This window comes from Urocitellus parryii, chromosome 14 (genome assembly GCF_045843805.1).
Source record: "Urocitellus parryii isolate mUroPar1 chromosome 14, mUroPar1.hap1, whole genome shotgun sequence".
Lineage (NCBI taxonomy): Eukaryota > Metazoa > Chordata > Mammalia > Rodentia > Sciuridae > Urocitellus > Urocitellus parryii.
In genome coordinates this window covers 22,479,844-22,506,049 of record NC_135544.1, presented here as the reverse complement: position 1 = coordinate 22,506,049, position 26,206 = coordinate 22,479,844, and the positions used below count along the sequence as shown (strand labels likewise).

Below are 26,206 nucleotides of genomic sequence, written 5' to 3'. Positions count from 1 at the left end.
TGAAAGAACAAAGACACTGAATTTGGCAATGTGCTAAGTCCAACAGAGATGATAGACTGTATTTGAACCCACTGTTAGTGAGGTATTCTAACCAAGTTGAAAACTTTTTGAAAAAAGTAGACATTCTGGACATATTTGAAGTGATAATCATTAGAATCAAAGCCTCATGATCAACAAGCTTTTCTTAGTTGGGATAGATTGCTTTTATATTTTTCAGGAAGTTTCAGCCTTCCAAAAGGGGGTACAAATAAATAACTGCAAAATCCCCAAGCTACATACATTTTTAAAGGTAGTAGTCACTTGCAGCAATTTAGACACAAAGTTGGTAAGGTGGTGCCATTGAAAGTGCTTGCATATGCATGCATGTGTGCTTGGAAAACAACCTTGATGCTTTGATCCCCGTTGCTTGAATAATTTTATTGATCTTTGAATCTTGATCTTTTTTCCTGTGGTGCTGGGGGGGGAATCCAGTGCCTCACCATAGTAAGTAAGCATGCTACCGCTGAGCTACACCCACATTACTGATCTTTGATTCTGTAGCCCAAAGAGGGAATAGGCGATTAAATGAATGGCCAATCAGCAAATGCTGTTTGTTGAAAATGCTTATTGGTAATACCCCCTTACTATCAAGGATGACCAAATATTTTGAAAGGAAAAAAAAAGAGCACTGAAAGAGAGTGTGGAATTTATCATCTCCATTTTTCATGGAAATGACTTTAAGATGAAAAAATTACATATCCATTTTTATCAGGGCCACTGTTGATAGAGTGTGGAGAGTATGCATGGATATCCTCAAGAAATACTTGTAAAATTATAAAGCATACTGTGAGGATTTTTAAAAAATCAAATGCATTTTCCATCATGTAATGTAATGAATGTAAATAATTCCAAATGAAACTTGTTAAATTTGAGCATCATGTGCATCTTTTTAAAGTGAATAAATATGAATAAATAGGTAGCTTCAGCTTTAGTATGAAAAACAATTGATTCTAGGTATCTAGGAAGTCAAATTGCTAGTTCTCTGACCTCTGCTCTATGGACTTCTGAAATTACCTGACATATTTCCATCAATTTTTAGCCACTTAATACAGTTGAGCTTATTTTATCATGTTACTATAACAGACATTTCATCATTCTATCTTTATTATATGTACCATTTTGTATGAAAAATGCTAAATGACCAGGGAAGGAGGACCTGGAGGGTAGAGCTATTCTAATGTACAGCAAGGTTCCTGGTGGACGGAGACATAGACTGAACAGACAGGACCTTCTCCTTAAGAAGAGTGCCATGGGAGAGGGAAATCTGGGTAAACCTTTGTTTCTTGATCCTCACCATCTTGATCCTCTCATCTCCATTTGTCCAGTCCAGTCCAGAGAGATATAAATTTATTTTAATGCATGGAGAAAGAAATAATATGCTACTGGCTTGTTTCTGTGTGCAGAGGGAAAATAATAATCTATCAACAGTTGAACATGGAAATACTTGTAAAATCATAAAGCATACCGTGAAGACAGGATGGGATAAGTGCAGAAGAGAAAGAAAGAAAATATTACCATAACACATTAGAAGACTTGGTGCAACAAAAATAGAACCTAATGCCTGAAGAGAAAAATCAGCAAACAATCTGAAAGAAAAAGTAATAAAGAAAAGCATTAAGGGTCAGGAACTTGATACTTGGATACTATAATTTCATTATAGTTTGAAAAGCAAATTAAGTCACAGTGATTTATTATGTATCTGTTCTTACTCTCCAAATTTAAATATGTTGATGGTACCTAGTATTTGGATGCAAAAAAAATGAGTACTGATACAAAAAAGTTAGGAAGAGAATTAATATGGTAACATACATTTAGAGGGCAGTGTTGCAGTATTGAATAAAAATTTTAATGTTTAATCCCTTTGGTCAAATCTACTTCCAGAAAGCTGTTCTATAGAATCTGTATGAAAATGTAAATGTATATAAAATGGTATTCATTGCAGCATTGTTTAATTTTGTAAAAAGGGGCACAAGCTCTAATCCATAAGAATCTTAATTAAATTTTGAAAAATACACCCAATATGGTTCCACTGTTATTGGAAGTGTCAGTTTTAAAGACTCTAGTAGGTAAATTTTCCTAGTATATCATTGCACAAAGATAAAAACATATTCCAGAGGATAGTATTCTCTTCTTACATTTTCACACATTCTGTACATGTATACACATACATATACATAAATATGCACAAAATATGTATGTATTTGATATTGTAAAATAATAATGAAGTCTCAATAACAGAAGTGTAAATAGTGGAAAGTTAAATGCTACTCAATTGAATGTAAAAAAATCTATCCTCAATGTTCATTACCACCAACAATTACAACATTAAACTTCGGTTATTGCTACAAAACAATTTCATACATAAAGTCATAAAATAGAAATAAGTTGCCGTTCTAAGTACGCTCAAAAGAAAATTCCACTTCAGATAAATGATTCTTCACATTTTGATATGTACATATTTGGAAATAGAAGCATAACTTAGATATATATTCAAATGATTTTTTGTTGTTATTTTTGACTGGGCACGTAAAAATTTGTCCATATAGTCAAAAGAAGAAATGCTTTGCAACCAAAGAATCACTATTTTAAATACAGTCTGTCTAATTTTCATGTCCTTATTTCATAAGATTCCTATAATATGTGCTATAAAAAACAGAAATTCCAAATTTCTTGAACTTACATATTTGATAATTTTGTGTGTAACAAAAGTTGTGAATGCTCACTATGTTTTACAGGAAATCAATAAATTAGAAGAACGGGTACACAACACATCAGCAGAAATTAAGTCTCTAAAAGAAGAACAAGTTTATGTGCAACAGGAAATAAAAAGAGAAGTGAAAGTATTGAAGAACATCACTAATGATCTCAGACTGAAAGACTGGGAACATTCTCAGGCATTGAGAAATATCACTTTAATTCAAGGTAAAATGTCTTGTGAGTCCTCCAAATGACACCTTAAAATGCACTGATATACACAGAGATTTGATTTTCAAAATGCAGTGGTTTAAAATAGTTTTCAAACATACATACATTTCCTACATTTCTGCACAGCAGATAGAATCTTAAGATTAGATCAAGACATGGTAAGATAATCAGAAACATCAGTAGCTTGGTATCATTGATAAAGGGATAAATAAATGAAATACCTCCTAAGATCCAACAAGCCTTTCACTGTTGAAATTGCCCCATTTATACTGAAGAACAGTGTAAGCTTTTCTGTCACTACAAAGTTCTCTACATGTTCATAACCCAAACTTGTTAATCCTGTCTTTCAATATTTCCATATTTTTCTTACCTCTTACCTTACTATATAATTAATTAGGAACTTTGTTTGAACTCTCCAAAATAGTGATAATTTGTCAATTTCTTCTTTAGTGCTCATTAGTAAAGCAAGGAGAATTGGATCATACTGATTTTTGAATAATATAAGTCACTTTAATTTTACACTAGCTTTTAGGTATTTTTACAGCATAAATATTAGTCCATATTTTGCTTCAACTTTGGATATCCTTTGCTCTAGCTTTGTCATTTGTAAAGCACATTTATCTTTTGTTTTTTTTCTTAATCTTTTTTGGTTTGCTTGTTTAATACAATGTGATAATTTCTTTTCACTTTATTTATATTTATCATCTTATTTGTTCTTTTTAGTTATACTTGACAGTAGAATGTATTTTGATATATTAGACATACATGGAGTATAACTTTTTATAATTAGGATACTATTCTTGTGGTTGTACATGATGCTGAGATGCCCTGGTAGTATATTTAAATACAAGGTTAAGAAAGTTATGTTCTATTAATTCTACTGTCCTTCCTATTGCCCTCCCCCTTCCTTCTCTCTTTTTTTTTTTCCCCTGTGTCTAATCCAGTGGACTTCTATTCTTCCTCTCCCCACCCTCCCTTGTTGGAGTTAGCATTCACATATCAGAAAGAATATTCAGCCTCTGCTTTTTTCGGATTGGCTTATTTTACTTAGCATGATATTCTCTAGTTCCATCCTTTTACCACTAAATGCCATAATTTGATTCTTCTTTATGGCTGAATAATACTCTGTTGTATATATATACCATGTTTTCTTTATCCGTGCATCCATTACATGATCATCTTATAATTATCTCATAGTTTGGCTATTGTGCATTGAGCTGCTATAAACAGAGATATGGATGTGTCACTCTTGTATGCTGATTTTAAGTCCTTTGGGTATAAGCTGAGGAGTAGGTTAGCTGGGTCAATTGGTGGTTCCATTCCAAGTCTTTTAAAATGGATAGTATCCATACTGCTTTCCATAATGGTTGCACCTATTTGTAGTCCCACCTGCAAAGTATGAGTACCTTTCTCCCCACATCCTTGCCAAAACATATTGTTATATGTATTCTTTATAATTGCCATTCTAACTACAATGAGATGGAATCTCAGTGTAGTTTTAATTTGCATTTTTCTAATTGCTAATGATGTTGAACATTTTTAATATATTTTTGACCATTTGTGTTTTTTCTTCTGTGAAATGCCTTTTAGTTCCTTTGCCCAATTATTGGTTTGGCACTTTTTTTTTTGCTGTTATTTTTTGAGTTCTTTTTATAACCTGGAAATTAATGCTCTGAGCTGCAGGTGGTGAGAATTTTCTCCCATTCTGTAGACTGTGTGTTCACATTCTTGATTGTTTCCTTTGCAGTGAAGAAGTTCTTGAGTTTGATACCATCCCATTTACTGAGTCTTGATTATACTTCTTGTGCTTCAGGAATCTTGCCGAGGTAGTAGGTTCCTAGGCCGACAAAATGTAGTGTTGGGCTTACTTTATCTTTTAGTAAGCGCAGAGTTTCTGGTCTAATGCCTAGGTCCTTGATCCACTTTGAGTTTTGTGTAGGGTGAGAGCGTAATTCACCACATCAATATACTTAAAGACAAGAATCACATGATTATCTCATTAGATGCAGAAGAAACATATGACAGAATTTAGCATCCATTCATATTCAAAACACTAGAAAAACTAGAGATAGTTAGAAGATACATCAACATTATAAAAGCTATATACACTAAACTTGAAGCCAACATTATTGAAAATGGAGAAAAATTGAAAGCATTCCCTCTAAAAACGGAAACAAACAGGAATAACATCTTATATTTATACTCCCCAGCCACCCCCCACCCCACAAGTTTGTTTTATGTTTCCTTTCTTTTTTCTTTCCTCTCTACTTTGGGACTGACATGAGGTTTTTGTGAAAATTTTGTAGTGTATTTTTGTCTTCTTGATTGTTGCCTGCAAAAGCTATTCTAACCCTCTAAAGTCAATCAACATCTTACTATACAAGGGAACAAATGTTTCATCTGATGATCTCCTGTGGTTTCCTGCTGTCTTTTAATGTAGCTATTTCGGGTTTGTTTGTTTGTTTTTTTTTTTTTTGCTAGAAATTTAGTCATTGTTTTTCTTACTTTATACAGGCAATATTTGTTGATATTTGTCTATGAGTTTACCAATTGTTCCACCTCCTCAATCTCAGCCATCCATTCTGATGTCATTTTCCTTCTGTCTAAATATATAGCTTTTAGAAATTCATTTAATGAAAGTCCATTGATGGTGAGAGGTTTTGTTTTCATTTTCTCTATTTTATTCTTGATATTTAAGATTGTTTTACTATACACGGATTTCTCAGGTTGACAGTTATTTTCGTTATTTTTGTGTTATAGTTGTCCTTCATCATTTTGAGGTATTGGTTCTTTCAAGCAAAATGGTGGATGCTCAGCTGAATATGTAAACTGGCTTTAGGATTTGTGCGTAACTTATGTTCATTCTCTTGTATAGTTTAAATCACTTCTAGATTGTTTATAATACTTAAAACAATGCAAATTCTACATAAACGTTGTCATACTGAATTGTTTAGGGAATAATATCAAGAAAAAAGTCTTTATATATTTAGTACAGATGAAAAATTTGGGGGGGGGTGGTCAGTTGGTTAAAATCACACATGCCAAACCTAGGGATATAGAACGCTGATTGTATTTTGAAGAAATTGCTCCCTTGGCTTCTGGGCTTTCCTTGTTTCTCTTAAAACGACTGCTAGCAATCTGCTTATCCTTCTTTGTCTTTAATAGCTGCAAATTTATTAATTAGTGTTTTTTTTAGTGATTGTTCAAAACATTACAGAGCTCATGATATATCATCTTTCATACATTTGACTCAATTGGGTTTTGAACTCCCATTTCTACCCCAAATACAGATTGCAGAATCACATCTGTTGCATACTCATATTTTTACATAATGGCATATTAGTGACTGTTGTATTCTGCTACCTTTCCTATCCCCTTCTATCCCCCTCCCCTCCCCTCCCCTCCCCCCTTCCCTCTCTACCTCCTCTGCTGTTGTTCAATTCTCTCCCTTTTCCCCCCCTCCCCCTTGCCCCTCATAACCTCTTATACTTTTGTGTATCATTGAAGGTCTCCTACCATTTGCAAATCCTTTCCCTTCTCTCTCCCTTTCTCTCCCCCCATTCGTCTTTGTTTACTGTTAGTCTTTTCCTCATGCTCTTCCTTCCTGTTCTGTTCTTAGTTGCTCTCTTTATATCAAAGAATTAGTGTGTTTTTTGAGAATTTATTTCTTTGAAATTTGTTGTATTTCATACATTTGGGGATTACTTGAGAATGTATCCATTTGTCATTCATTTTATTTTCTATATTTGGGGATTAAAGTCTGTCATTAAGTGGAGAACATTATCACCTTCAACCCATTTGACTATTGCTGTCATGGTTTTCTGTCCTCTTCTCTGTCCCTTCAATTAAATTATATCAAATCTTCTTACTCTGTCTCCCATGTGTGTTAACCTCGGTTTCACAATTTTAGTCTTCTCATTAGTAATTAAAGGAACAGAAATGAGGCACTCCGTGATATTTCATTTTACATATGCTAGTTGAGGAAAATTAAGAAGTCTGATAATCCAAGTGCTCACAAGATAAAAATTAAAAGAAATTCCAGATGAATAGAGAATATTTTTTGTTGTTAATGCTTATAATTTGGCAAAAGTAAATAATGTATATTTACAGACACATACATGCATAACAAAAATGGTTATTTCAAAAATGGAAGCAAACAAGAAACTCCAAATTCAGGTTAATCTTTATCTCTGGAAAGGAATTAGATAAATGAAATGAGAAAATACTTAAGTAGATACTTATATATTGGATTGTGACTTTGAAGGGATATTATCTTTATTAATGCACTTTGTATCTTATATAGAATACATATTATATGTGTTCTTTAATTATGACATTAAAATAGATGATAGAGAAAAATTTGAATTGATCAGTGTTCTAACAGTTTGATACCTCTACTTTGGATTTCAAATGAATATCCAAAACTTTCAAATTCAAGACCAAACCCTTGACTTGACCAGTCCACCTATCTTCACCCTCTCAAATCCATTGCTTTTCCAAGTTTATTTATTTATTTATTTTGTCAATTATATCATTTTCCAACTAGATTCTCATTCAAGAACCTAGAAAGTTACTTTTGCCCTCTCTCTTGTTCTCTTCTGTTATATAATCCACCCATAAATCCTCTTAACTCTTATTACATATGATGTTTCTAATAAAACTCCTCAGTAATCACTGTCTCTACAGCAATTTCTATACTACTCTATTACTAATACCATAATTTGAAGGACCATATTCCAATTGAGTGCACTATATCAATCTCCCAATTTGTTTCCTAGTCCACTATTTACCAATTCTACAAAAAACAAGTAGTACTATTTTTAAAAATAGCCCCCCCGCCCCATTATTTCGGTCTTGTTTTCTAATCTTCCCTCCAGCATCCCTTTGTGTAGCTTGAATACGTGGAAGAATGACAGTTCCCTGAAAATGTAAAAGTTAAGAAGAAGGAAGTGTGAGTTTAATTGCTTGCCATCCACAGTGAGCGCTAGACTCCTTCTTTTGCTATCAAAATATTGTTTTGTGTCTCTCCACTCTCTTGTGGCTCCACTTAAAATCAGCTTTATACTGATGATTTCCTCTGATTCCCCCTTTCACATTGCTACCCTCCAACTCTCTATGCAATTATTATTTGCTTAGACTTTTAATAGCAGTTATCATTGTATACATTATTTCATACATGTTTCCTTATGTGTTTACCATGTCTTCTCCACTAGAATCCAAGCTTCTTGGTTGGGTTCTGTCTCGTCCATCCCTGCACACCCAACACCTGTTAGAGTGCTCATGTCATTGTCCAGGTAGCTGCTCTCTTCAAGATATTAGAATATCTTTGCCTTCTCTCTTGCTCTCATGGCCTGTAAATCCATCTGTGAGTCCTCTTAACTCTTTTTGCATTATATATTTCAAATAAAACTCCTAACCATCTCTATGACAGTGGATGAGCAGTTATAAACTATGTATATTGAGTGAATAAGTGAAGTTTGCACCTCCTTTTTGTTAAGTTGCACTTTCTAATAGCTGTGTCATTCCATTTCAGTTATTTTTATTACATCTTCCAAGACCACTATCAGTTCTTATGTTCTGTATACTCTATCCCCTTGTCCCTTCTTTATTTTTCATATAAACTATTCTTAAGACAACCCTGCTAGACTATTGTAAGCATTCCTTGCCTCCAGCTTCCAGACTGCAATTCTTTCCACACCCTTATTAGAGTACAGCCTTCCTAAAGGGAAACCTTCCATTGCAAGAAAATTCTGTCACCTCCTCGTTAGGCAAACATTTGCCAGTAGCGCTCAAGTTATTCTATAGTGTGTCTTTTCAATACGATTTGTGCTTCATTTCTGACTTTGCCTCTTTTGTACACCAAATATTTCAACCAATTTGACTTTCAGACTAACACCCAGTACATTCTACATCCTGGCTCATGCCTTTTACATTATCTGAAATAATATATTTCCTCACTACTTGTATCTGAAAATATCTACTATCTCTCACTGTACATTTGAGATGTGACCTCTTGTATGAAGCTGTCTCTGATTCTTCCAGCAGTAATACCCAGCTGACATTTACATCTTGCTTAATACCATACCATCGAATATTGAATTTCCAATATGACAGTCACATTTGAAATTATCTCGAACTTTCTTCTAGGGAAATGTTAGCTTTTCTTGGATAACAGCTTCTTAAAATTAGGGAGTAATCTTTATAACCCATGTAGTACCTAACCATAAAATAAATATTAAATAGATATTTATTAACTGATACTCAAGAGGAACATTTATATACATCAATGAATGCTTTATCATATGTTGATGAAAGATCACCATTCATTACTTTTGTTCTTGGTACATGCTAAATATGTGCTCTACCATTGAGCTATACTGTACACCCAAAGATTTTTTAAATTCCATTTCTCAGATAATTGTAATAATTAGAGTCTAAAAACACAAATAGTATTATAATGTTGAAATGGTGAAGTAGAGTTTAATAGGGGTTGGTGGGAATATCACAATTTAAAGAAACAAAAGGGATAATCATTCCAGGAAGAAAGTTAACAGACATAAAATATGAAATGGCTCAGTGGTGACAAAATAACATGATGATTATTTGGGGAAAATATTTAGATATATTTGTTTTTCAAGATCTGAAAGCATTCCAAAATATATATTTATTTTCATGACAGAGAAGAGAAAAAAGCAATTGATGACATTTTAATTTGGAGTTTTGCTCAATTAATTACCGGGATTTAAAAAAAAATGGATTGTCTTTTACCATTATAACAAGGAAAAGGTCAGCTCAAAAATAATGGAAAGATGGATGCCAAAAATGAAGACTTTTAGTTTTAGAATGTTGTTACATAAGTTATTAGGAAGTGTTCATGTTTTAAATTTACCCAGTTAGGTTTAAGACCTTAGGCAATCCACTCTTGGACCTCTGTAAATACATGTAATTAAGCAGACTTTAAGACCTCTTCCAGATTAGACATATTTACATCAGTAAATATGAAAAATGGAGACAGATGGATAGGTGTAGGCAACAATGGGCAAGAAGATCTGGTAGATCTTGAGGCAAGATTGAGGATAAAGTAGAATATTGCTGATCATAATGAATAAAACATCACTCTAGAAATTTAGGCAGATGTTATTAGCACTATATTATCCTCTGAGGATTCATATACCTGGGTTTGATTTTTTAGTAAACTGGGTAATTTTTATCTGTGATATTTGTGATTGCAAAGTATCCTATTGACATATTTCTTGTGGCTTAGTCTTTCTTTCTTTAAAAACAATCATAGGACTATACATAGTAAGATTTTTGTGTTTATATTTTAAAGAGGTAATTGTTATGGATAAAGGAAAAAGTATGAATTTTATAGCTTCTTGAGCAAATCATACATTTTGGCTAATATTAATCCTGTTTCCTTTGACATATCATCAAGGGAGCTGACAGGTAATATTATACCCATCTATTGAGGCACAGAGGCAGTTATTGATGTGATTATGGGGCAGAATTTTGAAGAGGCTGAATAAGAACAAAGAAGGTGACTACAATAGACTTCAAGTCTCTTGTCTTAAAAATTTTCAGTGTTTTTTTCCAAAACATAGCTGGATATATTACATTTCTTTACAGTGGATACGTTCTAAAACACATTTCTGTTTTCTAAAAAAAAAAAAAAAAAAAACGGTAGAACTGAAGAAATACAAGGCTGAAATAGACACAGTCCACTTAACCCAGAAAGGACCCTCCAGCATTAATTTAGGGCTAGGAGGAAGTGGTCTATAGCAGAGGTGGAGAGGACAGCAGATTTGGAAGGTCACAGGGAAGCTTCCATTGGTAATGTTCTCAAAAGTTCCACCTGAGAAGCTAGGAGTAAAGTGGAATGTGACTTTTAGTTCCATCCCTCCAAATACTGAAAAGACATTTAAATCCTCTTCGAATATTCTTGGATGCATTGGAAAAAGTTATAACAATATATGGAAACAAAATTCATAATTGGTGATTTAGGTTATGAGAAGAAGAGATTATGGGGGTAGAAAAGATGATGGGATGAGACAGACATCATTACCCTAAGTACATATACAAAGACATGAATGGTGTGACTCTACTTTGTGTACAACTAAAGATATGAAAAATTGTGCTCTACATGTGTAATATGAATTGTAATGCATTCTGCTGTCATATATAACAAATTAAAAGAAAAAAAAGAGAAAAAATGGCAAGTGTAATATGTAGAACACCTACTTAGAGCTATTTAAGAAAAATCTTTGTCTGGATTTCTTATTTTAGGAATCAGATACCAGATATCAATATTAGTATCTACAAACCTAGGAAGATCTTTAACTCCAAATTTTATAAAATAACACAGATTTATTTGTGGTGATCAAGCTAATACTCCAAAATGAGCGCTGTTACACAGTTCACCTTAACTGCATGTAAAATATTTGAAGATAGTAATTATAACAGAGTTTCTTTTTTTTTTAAAATGAAAAAGATAGGGAAAACTTAATTTTAGCAAGGCATGATGGTGCAATTCTGTTATACCAGTGACTTTAAGGGGATCTCAATTTCGAGGCCAGCCTCTTCAACTTAGAGAAAGTCCATCTCAAGATAAATAAATTAATTAAAAGGGAACTTGGGTGTGTTCAGTGGTGGAGTACCCTGGGTTTAGTCCCCAGTACTGCACAAACAAAACAAAACTGAAACCTTCATCTCAGGTGGAGATCCTGAATCTGATCTGGGCTGCCTTGTTTCTTGTCTCAGATATTCTACTTGTTTCTGGAATGTCTGTGTCTTGCTTTAGATTCCTAATTACTAATTGAAAGTCTTTGCTTGTGTACTCCTTTTCAAAATGCCATCTTCGTGTACTGTGGGTTTATTTCTTCAATTTGCTCACCAAAATTCTGGCTGCAAATTGAGTCTTTCTGTCCTGCTTGTCCCCTAATTTGACACTGTGTAGTGATGAATGGACTACAGCTGTGTTCATGTAGTGGATGTTAAACCCCCTTCCGAGCTGCATTCTTCGGCATAGAGTAGGAGGTCTGTGCAGATTCTCACTGTTGTAGAATTATGATGTTTCTTGTGCAACACACACACACACACACACACACACACACACACACGTGTCTTTCAATAATTAAGCTGCATCTTAGAATTCACTAGTTACTTGCTTAATGACAAGCAGTGTGTAGTTTGCATGATGATTATGTGAAAAAAAAAATCCAAACACATACACACAAAAGAAATGTTAATGGTTATTCTCTTAAAATTATAGAATTGTGAATTATTTCTTTCATCATATTTTCCTAGCCTTTTATATATCCTCTAAGTTGCTTTTCACAATAAAGCATGATGTCTGTGAAAAGAAAGGAATAATAACCTGAGCTTCTAAAACCCAAGTTGGTCCTTCAAAAATGGGACAGATCAGGTAAACTGACAAGGGACAAGGATGCCAAAAGAAACAAAGAAAATAAGTAGAATATACTTATTTATGAGACAATCTTTATTTATAGGCATCCCTGTGGAATTGTGTAGGTATTGTATCTCCCCATCTAACTAAAATTTGTAACAAACTCTAAGTAGGGATGCTAAATACAGTTGTGTATTGTCCTTAGGTTGTACATTTGGCCAATCCGTAGCAACTAAAAATGCCTCTTCTAAAACATTACTGTTTCATTATTCAAATGGTACATCTAAGTTTGTTTCTTCTCTTTGGATTTCAAAAGAAAATAATGTGTGTGCTTTCAATGAAAGAAGGATTACTTGTTCTGTACATTTCAGTTGGAAGAGGGATGCTGGAAGAACTACCTTTAATTTTTAAACACATATTCAGTACAACAATTCTCAAGTGGTGATCATCAGATATCTATTTTGCTGGACACAGAAAATACGAATGACTGAATCAATGCTCACACTCAACCCTGAGAAGTCACCTGGGGAACTGTGAAGAAAATAAGCCAAAGTTTTCTGTGCAGTCTCTCCATCTTACTTTATAATATGTATATTGATCTAGGGATTCTATTTAATATTTTACTTGAAGAAGCATCCCTCTACTTATTTTCACCTTATTGCTTTTCCCTACATCTCCAGAATTCTTTTCCTTCTTATTCTATTCATTCTTCAAAGCACTCCTCAAATTACACTCACTCCCTTAATAAAGTCTCTTTCATCCTTTGTCACTCATGCTTATCTCCAGCTTTCTGACAGACATCTGAGTTTATGGTCAGTTCCAACATTGTGATTTTTTTTTTGACTACTATGAATGAATTTGTTTCCCTCAGTGTACCACAAATGTCTTTTAGTCCTTACTTAGATGTTACATTTTATAACACATCAATATATTGACTATCCAGCTTACAATACAAAAACATTTTTTTTAAAAAAAACTGAAAACACAGCATCTGACTCAGTAGAGTGATATTTGCCTCATATGTGCATAGTGAAATGCAGTTTTTGAACCATTGTGGTTCTTTTTTCTCTGCTCCAAGTTTTTGGGACCTAGGAAAGTGTTAGCCCCACTTAACTATTTAATACCTATTTTGGTGATTTAATTTGGGGCTATGTCATCTTTAGCAGTAGAGAGAATTACTGTTCTCAATAGCAGAGTAATTCTCCATTCAGAAAGATCTGTCTTATTCATTCTATCATATTGTACAACAAACATATAACTTTGGATTTCCTCATATAAGTGTCCTAACAAATGATGAAACCATTTTCCTTATTATTTATAAATTATCATTAGTAACTGTATGTTTTTTTTAAGGTCCTCCTGGACCCCCAGGTGAAAAAGGTGACAGAGGTCCAATTGGAGAGAGTGGTCAGCCTGGCATTCCGGGTCCAATAGGTACGGTCATTATAACTACTCAATCATCTAACATAAGGCTCAGTTGTACATCTATGAACGTGTGCAGGTGGAATAATTATTTTGTGTACTGTGGTTTCTACAAGCGCACATATTGAAGGAGATATTATATGTTCTAGTCAAAATAATCATATATCAGCTGGGTGTGTTGGTGAATGCCTATGCTCTCAGCAACTCAGGAGGCTGAGGCAGAAGGGTCATAAATTCAAAAGCCAGCCTCAGCAAAAGTGAGGCACTAAACAACTCTGTGAGACCCTGTCTCTAAATAAAAATACAAAATAGTGGTGGGGATATGTTTCAGTGGTTAAGTGTCCCTGAGTTTAAGCCCCACAAAATAATCATATATAAATATGTGTGTGTGTGTGTGTGTGTGTATTCCTATCTGAGATTGAATGACAAGAGGTGACTTGATTTTTTAAAACAAAAGTAAGTGCTTTAGCCAGAGTCACTACTGGAATTATTCATGAGTCAAAGGGTGTCATTTCTGTCATGGATAGCAAATAGTATATTGCACAGCTAACTTCAGGTCACATATGAAGAATTTAAAAAATCATCTTTGCATTGCATAAATTTGCAAGATCTTGTTTTTAAGATTTAAAAATATCTTAATATGAGTCAAGGAAAACTTGAGTGTCTTTCTTATGTAATCTTTGACCAGACTATATCTGCTTAAATTCACGAAATGTGAAAGCAAATATTGGCTGGAATGAAGATGGATTTTACCTTTGCTGTTGGCCACTCTCTGTATTTTAGTTACAGCAATATTATTTTACATCATTTCTCTCTATGTTGTAATCTTGAAAGCAATATTTTGAAAGAAGATAATAGAAAACACAGAAAAGGAGAGAGAGCGAGCGAGCGAGCATGCACTTTCTTTGCTCTTAATAAAATGAAAAAAAGAAAATAACAATAGCATGATTGTCCTACTTCACTTGCCTAGAAATCAAACACCCTACATGCTGTTTGAAAGTAGAGAATATACTGCATGGCCTAATTATAACTAGAATGATTTGTGCTGCCAAAATTATCAAAATACCTTGTAATTCATCCTGTTTCTCTGTGTTTTGACAGATCAATGTATCGATTAACCCTGGTTACATAAGAAAAACATTTTTTTTTAAATTTGACACTTAACTTACCTTTACCATTATGCTTAAAAATCAATATATACAGTTTATATTTTTAAAATATTTTTAAAGACTCTCTCTTGCCACGTTTTATTGTGTGTATCTCGTGTGTGTGTGTGTGTGTGTGTGTGTGTGTGTGTGTGTACCAGTGGGTTGGTGTTGATGTGCCTTTGAAAGCGATATCAGGTAAGAATTTTTACTCAGAAAGATTCTTCTAGTTGACTAGTGCTCAGCAGATCTTAACAATGGTACATTAATGTCATAAGCAGGGGAAGTTACCAGCTTTATAGCAGCTGCCAGAGCTACTGTTGTCAAGGATCTATCGGCTCCTTTATTACAAACTGCAATGGTCAAAGCTTTATAAATCAACCAAAACCTTTAGTCTGTGCTACAAATTGCTGCTCCGGACTTCATCTTGGGCAGCATCTTTTGCAGCTCATTCTGTGCACACTTAAGACAGAAAGAGGGATTTAAGTTTCCACTTTCATTAATGCCATAGGCAACATCACAAAGCTTTTTGGATTCAGTTAGCCAGGGCTCAGTTTGCTTTAGCTGTTACTGCTTATTTCCACAAATAGGTATTGCCCAGATCTCTCATTAATTAGAATTAGACATAGTTGTTGCTGTGATAAATCAGCTGTTTTAGGCTATCAGATTGTCATTTAGCTTCATTCATGGCAACAAAATTTTTCAAATTATGAAACATCTCTCCTAATGGATTCTTCCAAACTTAATTGCTGTATTCTCTCTAGACTCTGCTAGATTATCTAATTGCTTCAAATCTGACTCTGAGATCAGGAACTAAAGACTGCATGGTAGACAGTCACAAAAATTCTGCTCTATGAATTGAGGAAGTTCATAAAATCCCCTACCTATATGCACTAAACTTAGCTAGACAAAGTCAACACCTACACTCACAACTGTGATATGAATATCTGAGAAATTTAAGTGGTCATCAGCGTGGTCTTAAGTAACCCTATCTATACATCCATTTAAATGCACTAAACTTAGCTAGACAAAGTCAACACCTACACTCACAACCGTGATATGAATATCTGAGAAATTTAAGTGGTCATCAGAGTGGTCTTAACTAACCAATACATCAAATACATCATATTTATTAGTCATGCACTAGAATGGATATTAAAATAAAATATTCTTTAACTCAAAATAATATAATAGAAATTTATTTTAAAGTGCTAATTCCTTGGAAGCACACAGAAGGTGTGATCTCTCACTTTCACCCGAAAAATTGTATACTGAGCACCTTTTCCATACCTGCAGTTCTGCAATACATTGTGGAGGAAACAGAAATTGTGCTAACTTCACAGAGTTTACAATATGAGTAATTTTATCAGGGAGATAAAAATTTGGTTTATGGTTATTCTCTCATGACAACAATGCCCAAAGAAGAAACACCTCCTTAGTTTCCAAAGGAAAATTTGTAGGCCAGGTAATGGAATATTTACACTCAGTGGAAAAATAGCAAGGTAGCCTGACCTATAGACACAGGAAGGGGTCCCTCCAAATGATGCTTTGAGAGAAAACTTAAGTCTCCACTGGGCACAAAATTTTCATCATCCACCAGTGCTATGTATTTTTCTTGCATAGCCTAAGTTTTCGACCATGGGAATCAAGCTCCTGTAGTAGAAAATAGAGTCTACCTTGATTGTGGATGTTGGGAGATGGGAACCATATTTTATTAATATTTATATTCATGTATTTCTCTACTTCCACTCCAACCCTTTTTCCCTGTTGTACTCCAGCAAGGGCTTTCCCTCAGGCTTCAACAAAGACAGAATTCCTAAATACATGTTGAGTAGGGAACTTTGCCAGTTGCAGGCTGTTTCTCTGTGTGCTGAGTATCGAAAGCAGATTTCTTATGGAGGTTAAAGATAGTGTGAATAAATCCAACAATGCCACTAATAATTGTGTACATATTATTAAATATAGCTAAATTAGCAGCCTTCACAAAATGTTGGTGAAAATAATGATTTTGTTATGGGAGGAGAGAAAGAATGAAGAGGAGGAGGAGGAGGTGGAGTAAAAGAAGGAGAAGGAAGGCTAACATGAAGTGTTCATTATATGATAGACTCTTTTCTAAGTGTTTTTTATATTTATTACTTCTAGCCATCACATTTGTCTGTGATGGACAGACAAATATAAGCCTATTGAACAGAAGGACAGGGAGGCTAAAATGACTCACTCAAGGTCAATGAACAGCAGATAAATGCCAGAGATAGTATTTGAACCCTAGTGAGCACAATGGCAGAAAGAAGCCTGAATGGAGAGCTGAGAATCCAGAATGTATGTGAGTAATTATCAGGCCAACTTTATGCAAGTGAGTTGATCTCTGAAGTTCTGTGTCATTGCACTTACGTTGTTTGTGAGTTAGAAGCTGGCACAGAATCTTAAAGAAAGTTAGCTGAATGCTACCAGAAAGGCTAAGAGAATCCAGTCTCCTGGAATAAAACTCAACAGTGGAGTTTATGGTTAGGGGCTATATTTCAAACCAACAAGTCACATAACTCTCTCTACCTTATAGAATCTGCTTCAACTTTTCCCATAATGGTCTAAGCATTGATTGATTTCTATGAAAATATCCCATGAGCTTCATTGGGGAGTGTATTTGTTCACTTGTTGAAAAGGTACCATAAATCCAACAGCTGCATTCTGAGTGTTACTGTGCTACAATCAATGAGCCATCATCAGAGAGGTCCCTGCTCTCCTTCTCTAAAGAAGATCCCAAGGCATTGTAGATGACAGCGCTTAGGTTTTCCCAAATTACCTTCTGTATTTATTTGTTGCTTATCTCACCATCTGTCTCTCCCTACTGTGTCACCACATTGGAAGATCTTTTTGGATAAGGATATTTTAAACTCTAAGAATATGCAGAGACTGGCACAGTATGTGTGCTCAATAGATATTTGTTCACTTAATGGAAAAAAAAATGGTAGAAATAGGAATTACTTGTGAACAGTACACTATTAAGATTCAGAAAATATTTAATTTTTTTTAAATGAGAGAATTTAGTGTCAGTGCTTCTTTTATTTTTTATTTGTTCTTTTTAGTTATGCATGACAGTAGAGTATATTGTGACATATCATACATACATGGATTATAACTTCCCATTCTGTGGTTGTACATGATGTGAAGTTACGCTGGTCATGTATTCATATATGAACATAGGGAAGTTAGGTCTGATTCCTTCTACTGTCTTTTCTATTCCTATTTTTCCCTTTCCCCCCATTCCCCCATATGCAATTGGTGAACCTCCACTTCTCCCCTGCCCCCTATTGTTAGTCAGTATCCCCTAGCAGATAATAATTGCTAATTCAGAGGTATGACTATAGTGAAGGAAGGTATAAATATATATCAGGTTGCCCTGAGAATATATGTTAGACTTTTTTAGACAGTATGATAAAAAATCCAACCAATATATACTACAAAATATATAGAACATATTATATATATATAATTATGTAAACAAATTAGTATATATTGAGTAATTAAGTTAATTCTTTTAAAACATATGTTTAATTTCTGATGGAATCAAAGTTTTACACTGAGTTGAATATTATTTCTTACTATTTATAATAATATATTTAAACTGAACATTTCTTAGGGACAGCCAAATTTAGGGTGTCTATGTGAATGAATCTCAAGAAATGATTTTTAAAATAAATTAAATATGTATAAATTCTTCCTCCTGAATCCTGTGAACTAAAGGCAATATTCTAAAAAGGTTGATACTAGAGAAAAAAATTAATCAAGCCTCTTTTAATGTGGCTCCCTAAAAGATTCAACTGAAAATTGAATTAATGGAATCTCTATGAATGGATAATTACACTTAAAATAAGAAAATAAGACATAAACTCTTTTATGTTAGTTTGTTTCAATCACTGAACTCTAGGATGAAAAATTTTATTCCAGAAGAATATAATATTTTATTCCATAGGCTTTCATGGCCACCATAGATATGGGGTAAAAATAATGGCCATTTCAATTTTAATTTAAGTATATAAAAGCTTTGACTTATATATGTATATACTATATACCCATGAATAAGTCCGTGTATGTGTGTGTGTGTGTGTGTGTGTTTACATTATATGGGATTATAATGGAATATGTAAGAACATGTCTAAGAGACATGAAGCAGTTAACTGAAGAACTAGTACTCCAATTTTTAAATAAATATCCTTTGATAATTTTCATTGCTTGAGTTTTAATTTTTCTAAGACAAATCTTAAAAATTCAATTATTAGAAAATCATCATTTCAGTTAGAGCAAAATGTGTCATTTAAAAAGATTCCTGATTAATTACATAAACCTTCTAATTAAAACTCCAAGTTTTTTTATTGTATGTTTTTACTTCTAACATTATGTTATTTGTTGAATATCTGAAATGTATTAAATGCACTAATGTTTATACCTATTTTATCTTTCAGTGGCACAAGTGAAATTTTAGAAAAGAAACTATCCTCAATTGGAGATTCACTTATTTCATATTCATTTGTAATACCCTCAAAACTATGTAAACAATGAACTGTTAACCACTTTCTTTTTCATTAACCATGCAGGTCCTCCAGGTCTTAAAGGTGATCGGGGGGCAACTGGCTTTCCTGGCACGAGGGGACTCCCAGGATTTACAGGAAAGGCGGGGAGGACAGGTACTTTAATACTGTGCATTATGCTATCAAATATGCAAATAAACATCAGATCATCATTTCTGAAAATTTCTTGGACAGCAAAAAATCACTCATCATAATAGGAATAGTAGCACACACATGTTGTTTATTTTGTGGTCTGAAAATTTTTTGAAGCTGGTTTCTGTCCACCTGAGGAAAGCTTCTGTGTCGTGAAGGAAAATAGTTTAAAAACACATACACACACAAAGGATTTATGCACTCTATACAATCATAAGTCACCATGAATAATGGTATCTATCTTAGAGCAAACAGAGTGGAAAGACTGGCAAAGAAAAACAAACTAGCAAAATATAAATACCCCTGTAACCACAACTGGCCAAACTCTGTTAAGACACAGTTGGCAAAATGCTGAAATCTTATTTCATGTGCAATAAACTTCTTGCAATATTTATTAATGCTTAATAATCAACACCACAGTTCAGCTCTTTAACATTTATACAAATGATGACAGTATTTCCACCAATGAGGCCAATAGCCTAAGCTTGGACACTGTACTCTGCATAGCAATTTTAGAAGAAAGTAAGCCTAATTTTTTTGTAATATCAGTGTAAATTATTACCAAGAGAAAAACATCCATATTGTTGATCTAATTTTTAACATTTTATTTTTAGAGCAGTTTTGGGTTTATAGGAAAATCACACAGAAAACATAGAACTCCAATGTATCACCACACACTTTCCCCCATATTAACATCTTGAATCAGTATGATAAATTTGTAATGATAAATAAACTAGTACTGATACATTATCATTAACTAAAGTCTTACATTAGGGTTCACTGTTTGTGTTTTGCATTTTATGTGTTTTAGCAAGTGTATAGTGTCATGTGTCCATCATTGCCGTATGTCCATCCTACAGTATATTTTCACTGCCCTAAAGATCCCCTATCTTCCATCTGCTCATCACTACCCTCTGCCATGGGCCAAGCCCTTAGAGATCATTGATCTTTATACTATCTCCATAGTTTTGCCTTTTACAGTGTCATACAGCTGGCAACAAGCAGTACGTTGTCTTTTCAGACAAGCTTCCTCCACATAGCAAGATATATTTAAGGTTTCTCTCCATATTTTCATTACCTGTTTGTTCATTTCTCTTTATTATTCAATGATATTGCATTTTATGGATTTATCATAATTGGTTTATCCTTTTACCTAAAGAAATAAATCTTGGTTTCTTCCAAGTTTCAGCAACTATTAATAAAACCACTCAAACCCTTTATTAGCATGTATTTTCATGGACCAAAGTCTACCTAGGAGTATATTTACTGGATTGCAGGGCAAACCTAATTAGTTTTGTAAGAAGCGGCTGAACTGCCTTCTAAAGTGACTCTACTGTTTTTCATTCCTACAATGAATTAAGAATTTCTGTTGTGCCACTTGCTCACTGACATTAGGTATCATCAGTGCTTTGTATTTTAGAAGTTCTAAGAAATGTGTTGCAGTGTTGCTGATGACATTAGTGTATATGACAGCCACAAATAAGCAACCTGTAATTAGTCTCCACTAGAGATGTGATTATCTGAAATGAGTGGTGTGTTTATACTACAAACTACCTCTAAACCATCTACCTTTAATCAGGCTTTTTGGGCAATATAGGAAGAAGTGTGTGTTCATAATTTGTTTAAAATTATCTACAACATTAGGGATCTCATTTCCAATATGGGCAATTTGAATTCAATAGACAAATATATTTAGAACCTTAAATTTGATGCAATTTCAAAGCTACTTATAGTTGCAAGATAATTTAAAATAATTTTGTGAAAAAAGAAGAAATAATTTAACTGTACTGTAAACTTAAAGTAAAAATGAATCTATTTGTCTATGATCCATCTGAAATAGTAATGGTCATTTAGCTTTCCAGGAAAACTCAAAATAAAGTTTTGTTTTGGAATCTTTTTATACTTTCCTAGTTTTATAAAGCTACAAATTAACATTAAAACAAATATCCAAGACATAGCTGTGCAAAAAGACTTTCAAGAATGAGGCAGAGTCTTTTTCTCTTTCCTAATTGTGAAATTAATGCTGAAGTAATGAAATTAAGCAGTATATTATATTATCTTCTCTGTAAAGAATGAGTACTGATTAATTGCATCTTGTTTTAACTCTCTAGACCATTTTTTTCATTTAATTTCTTAGACTTTTCCTCTTGAACATCTGAAAATTTGGCACTATGACAAATTTAGGTCAAAAAGATAAGAGAGGTTTGGTAGGCTTTGGGTTACTTAATGATTTTTGTTTTGCCAGTTTAATACTACTTGAAATTATTCAATCAAAATTATGAAGTTAATTTAATGATACAGAATAAAATAATAATATGTAAATTAATTCAAAACCAAGAAATTCTCTTTATATTACTCTAATAAGAATAGTTGGGCTTTCATTATATCTTCAAAATAAAATTCAATTGGAAATAATTTGTACATTTTAAGTGCTTCAAGTCTTATACTCATTACCTATTACATTTTTAAAGATTTGGTATATTAGAGGTCAGAAGAAATCTTCTCTAAATGGCAAATAAAGACAAATGTCCAAAACTAAGCACAGATGTAGACAAAATAAACTAGAGAAATCAACAGTTAATCAATAAATTAATATTACAACTTTAAATGAAAATTTTAAAAGTATACCACAAAAATTGAATTGAGATGAAAAGGTCTTTGTCTTTCATTCGTTGAGAATAAAACTTCAGGCATCAGATTCTAGCTAAACTATGGGAGATTTTAAAAAAATGGAAATAATAATAGAGGAGCTCCCATCTCTTATGAACAAGTGCTTTACAAATATTGTTACTAATTTTCAAGGCAACTCTCCAATGAAATATTTCTTTTCTTTTTTTTTTAATTTCACAGAAGAATATGCTTTAGCTCTAAAAGTTGAAAGACTGTCTTCAGCCACATTTCTATTAAGTGACAGAGCAGACTAAGTCAATATAGAGGTATTCAAACCATTAGGATCATTCAAAATTCTGTTGTTTTTAAACTACATCCCCTAGTGTCTACATCCCATAATGTATTTTGGATGGAATTATGGAGATTCTTGATTTTGTAGGGGGAAATAAAAAATGCTAACAAAATTTTGATCTTCAGCCAGAAATCATTAGAATCAGTCCTGTGTTTATGCAAGAATGTATTCCTTAGAAGATAGATTTATGATGCCTGTTGGAAGAATTAATAATCAAGAGCAGTGCTACTGTCATGAAGTTTCACCATAAAAATCACTTGTTAGTACTAAAGAATGTTTTCCTGAGTATCCCTTAAAAATGTAACTGTGTGTGAATTAGCAAATCATTAGCAAATATCAAGGTCTAGCAATATTTCCAGGTCTATTTAAATCCTTGCCCCCTATAAAATGATAATATTTGTACTACATCTTTATGTAAATGGATGCTGGTTTTTGAAGTCAAAAGTGACCAGCCTAGCGGTTCATATGGTGCACAGACCTTTTTGCCTTCTGTCAGGAACCAGGTTGTCAGAATCTCAACACTCTCAGCGATCCATCCACAGTCTAGTGCTTTGGCTGCTAAGCCAGAAAGGAATGGAAAATGAGATAGGTAAATTATAATAGGAAAAAAAAACAGGTTTAGGATAAGGTGGAAGGTACTGGGCTTCCCCAGGATGGTAGGGAGGCACAGTCAGATGAAAAGAAAAACATAAGAATGAATAAATACAAAATAAACACATCAGCTTTGCTTGTTTTACAAAAGTGGAATATGCATCAGCTTTGTAACAATTTGAGGTAGTATACCAGGTTTGCAGTAGGTTTTCAAAAGTGATAGCAATTATTATTATTATTAATATCTGCATAATTATTATTTTGCATTATCTATAGATTGCTATACATTGATATTTTAGATTAACTGGTGATGCCCAATCTCCATTTAAAGCAGCATTGTTGGGGCTGGAGGTGCACTCAGTGAGGGTGTGTGCTTAGTACCAAAAAAAAAAAAAAAACAATTTCTTTTTTTTTTGTTATTGTTTTTTAAAGGAATTCCTGGACAAAAAGGCCAAAAGGGAGAAAAAGGAAGTGGAAGCACATACAGTAAGTTTATAGTTTCTGTATGCATTTTTGTAATCAATAAGATTGTGATATTGGTGGTCTGAGCTTGAGACAAACGTTGAGAAATTCAGCATTGATCCATGGAGAGTCTGTGGAAGCCAGCCACAGTTTTCTACAAATAAAACATGCTAATTGGAGTAAAACAAATAGATGAGATTATGCAACTCTTTCAATCTCATTACCCATTTGTATTCTGTTTTTGTGATGAGTACTATTTTCTAAAAATTCCACATAGAAAATTGTTCAATTCTCAAGTCAATTTCTATCCACTGAGGGAAAATCAAGCTTATGAATAGAAACAATTACAGCCTCCTTACCTACTAAAACTGAGCTAACTGAAACCTTATATGGAGGAATTTAGACAGCCCAAGAACCCTGACAGATTAATTCTCTGAAGGCTGTGTTGGTCAGGGGCTGAGAAGGGTGTTTTGTTTTGTTTTACTGAAACCTTGAAAAGGTCACATTCCATATTCTAGACTTTAAGACCTTCAACAGAATAGATTTAGCAGCTGGGATCTTTGTCAGTGGAATGCAGGCCCCAGGTTGCCAGGTAGAGAATCTATAAAATGGACCTCAAAAAATCAGGTCATCTTATTGTTAAATGAAATGTGCATTATTTCTTGTGTGTCTAGGTGAAAGTTTCATTAATACAATGAAAGGGTTATGAAGAGGAACGAGGCTTCTTTACCATTAGGAGTGCATGTAGTGTGTGTGTGTGTGTGTGTGTGTGTGTGTGTGTGTGTGTATGAGAGAGAGAGAGAGAGAGAGAGAGACAGAACAGCTGATGTGAACAGAGTTATAGTCTATTCAGGGGTGCATTTTAGACAGATTATAGCAAATCCTTTGATGTACCAAAATCTTGCAATTTTTAGTTGTAATGCTTGTTTTAAAAAATACCGTACCAGTATATCTCTGCTTTGACAAAAAAATGATTTTTAACCTAATACCATGTATGGATGGCACATTTAGACAATGTAGGGTTATGATTGTGAATATCAGCCAATAGCAGGATCTTTCGAAGTTGCACAACTCAGAATATTGTGTATCTCTTAGAGTGTTTGGTATTAGCGACCATTATCATTTTTATGATTACATTAAGATAACGGGAGCATTAGTATATTTTTTGTGTTCTCTTTTTTTGTGTATTTTTTCTTTAAGATGGTCACTTTTACACAAAATTTTTCTTATTCTCCTTTGTCCTTTTCCTCCATTTAAGTTCAGTTGAGCTCTTCTTGTCAGTCTCTCTTCCCCAGCTTTATGTGTATCTTTATCTCTACCTTTACTTTTTTTTTTGTCTTTATTTTCTTTCCCTGAGGCTTTCTCTGAGCTTCTAAACACTCACTCTAGTTGAGTTTAGAAACTAGGGAACTTATTTATTTATTTATTTTGTCTGTAAACTGAACAGTCACACTGTCTACTGTTACCTGGGGTTATCAAATGGTTGGAAGATTTTTTTCAACTATGTTTGGAAATGATGTCAGTTACAGATTTTTCAGGGCTATTTTGGAGTTTATGTGCGTGCGCACTTTCTTTGACAAAGCCATAGAGGGCTACTTATGTACATATGTGTACATAACCTTCATATTCCTCTCTGTGCCTACCCCAAAGAATATGTATAACAAATTCAAAATATTTTGAAAAGGAAGAATCATTTACACGTACATCTAATATAATATGCTCTATATTTTTCATGTTTAAGTTGATGTGTCTGTCATCTGTCTTTGTCACTGTATACGGCTCTCTTTCCTCTGAACAACCACACATTACTCCAATATTCAGCTGTTCCATAATTATCATAATAGAGTCATTCAGTCCCTAATCTTGAACCCTCAATTTTGTTTGGCTTTAATAAATAATGCTAATATTCAACAACTTCGTACATGATATTGTGAGGATAATTTTTAATATAGGATTTACTCAAAGTAAAATCAATAGTTCAAAGGTTATATGCATATTTTTACAATTTGATTAATTCTAACAAATGGCTTCATAAAGTTGTACAAACTTATGCTGAATAAAAATAACTTGCTCCCCACATAATTAATTAACTGTGGTATATGAAAGGATCATAATGAATTATTTTAATATATATTTGTGTATGTTTCAAACACAATTTAAATGTAATAAAAATAACCATTGATTTCCTCTTTTATGTATATGTCAGGACCAGTACAACTTCCTGATCATATTAGGGGAAGACCCTTTTAAGATCAGGTGGGTTGGGCAGGACACTCTCTGATTCCATCTAATTAAAAGGCCTTTCACTTCTGGACAAGTCATCAACACAACTGACTTCCAAGATCCCTTTTGTGACTCCTCCAAATGACCCTGGTTCCTGTGTCAAGCCTGGCTTCCACTGGCTTCTTCTCCTGATCCTTGGTGCTGATTGGGTCTCCACACTGCCACATTCATGCATTCTCCACTCTCCTACCATCACCCCTATCCCCTTTGCACCCCTTGCCTGACTCTCCCATGCAGTGACTGGTGGGGTGCCCAA

At 33.6% G+C, this 26,206-nt stretch overlaps 1 protein-coding gene across 1 annotated transcript in view; it reads left to right on the top strand.

The window, feature by feature from the left end:
* The window catches only part of Msr1 (macrophage scavenger receptor 1), a 72,702-nt gene that overhangs the window by 19,479 nt on the left and 27,017 nt on the right, over window positions 1–26,206 (top strand). Inside the window, exons 5-8 of the mRNA XM_026389477.2 lie at window positions 2,775–2,961; window positions 13,721–13,801; window positions 19,527–19,616; window positions 23,638–23,691. Of these exons, the coding sequence (XP_026245262.1) occupies window positions 2,775–2,961; window positions 13,721–13,801; window positions 19,527–19,616; window positions 23,638–23,691 (412 nt within the window). The remainder of the gene's footprint in view (window positions 1–2,774; window positions 2,962–13,720; window positions 13,802–19,526; window positions 19,617–23,637; window positions 23,692–26,206) is intronic.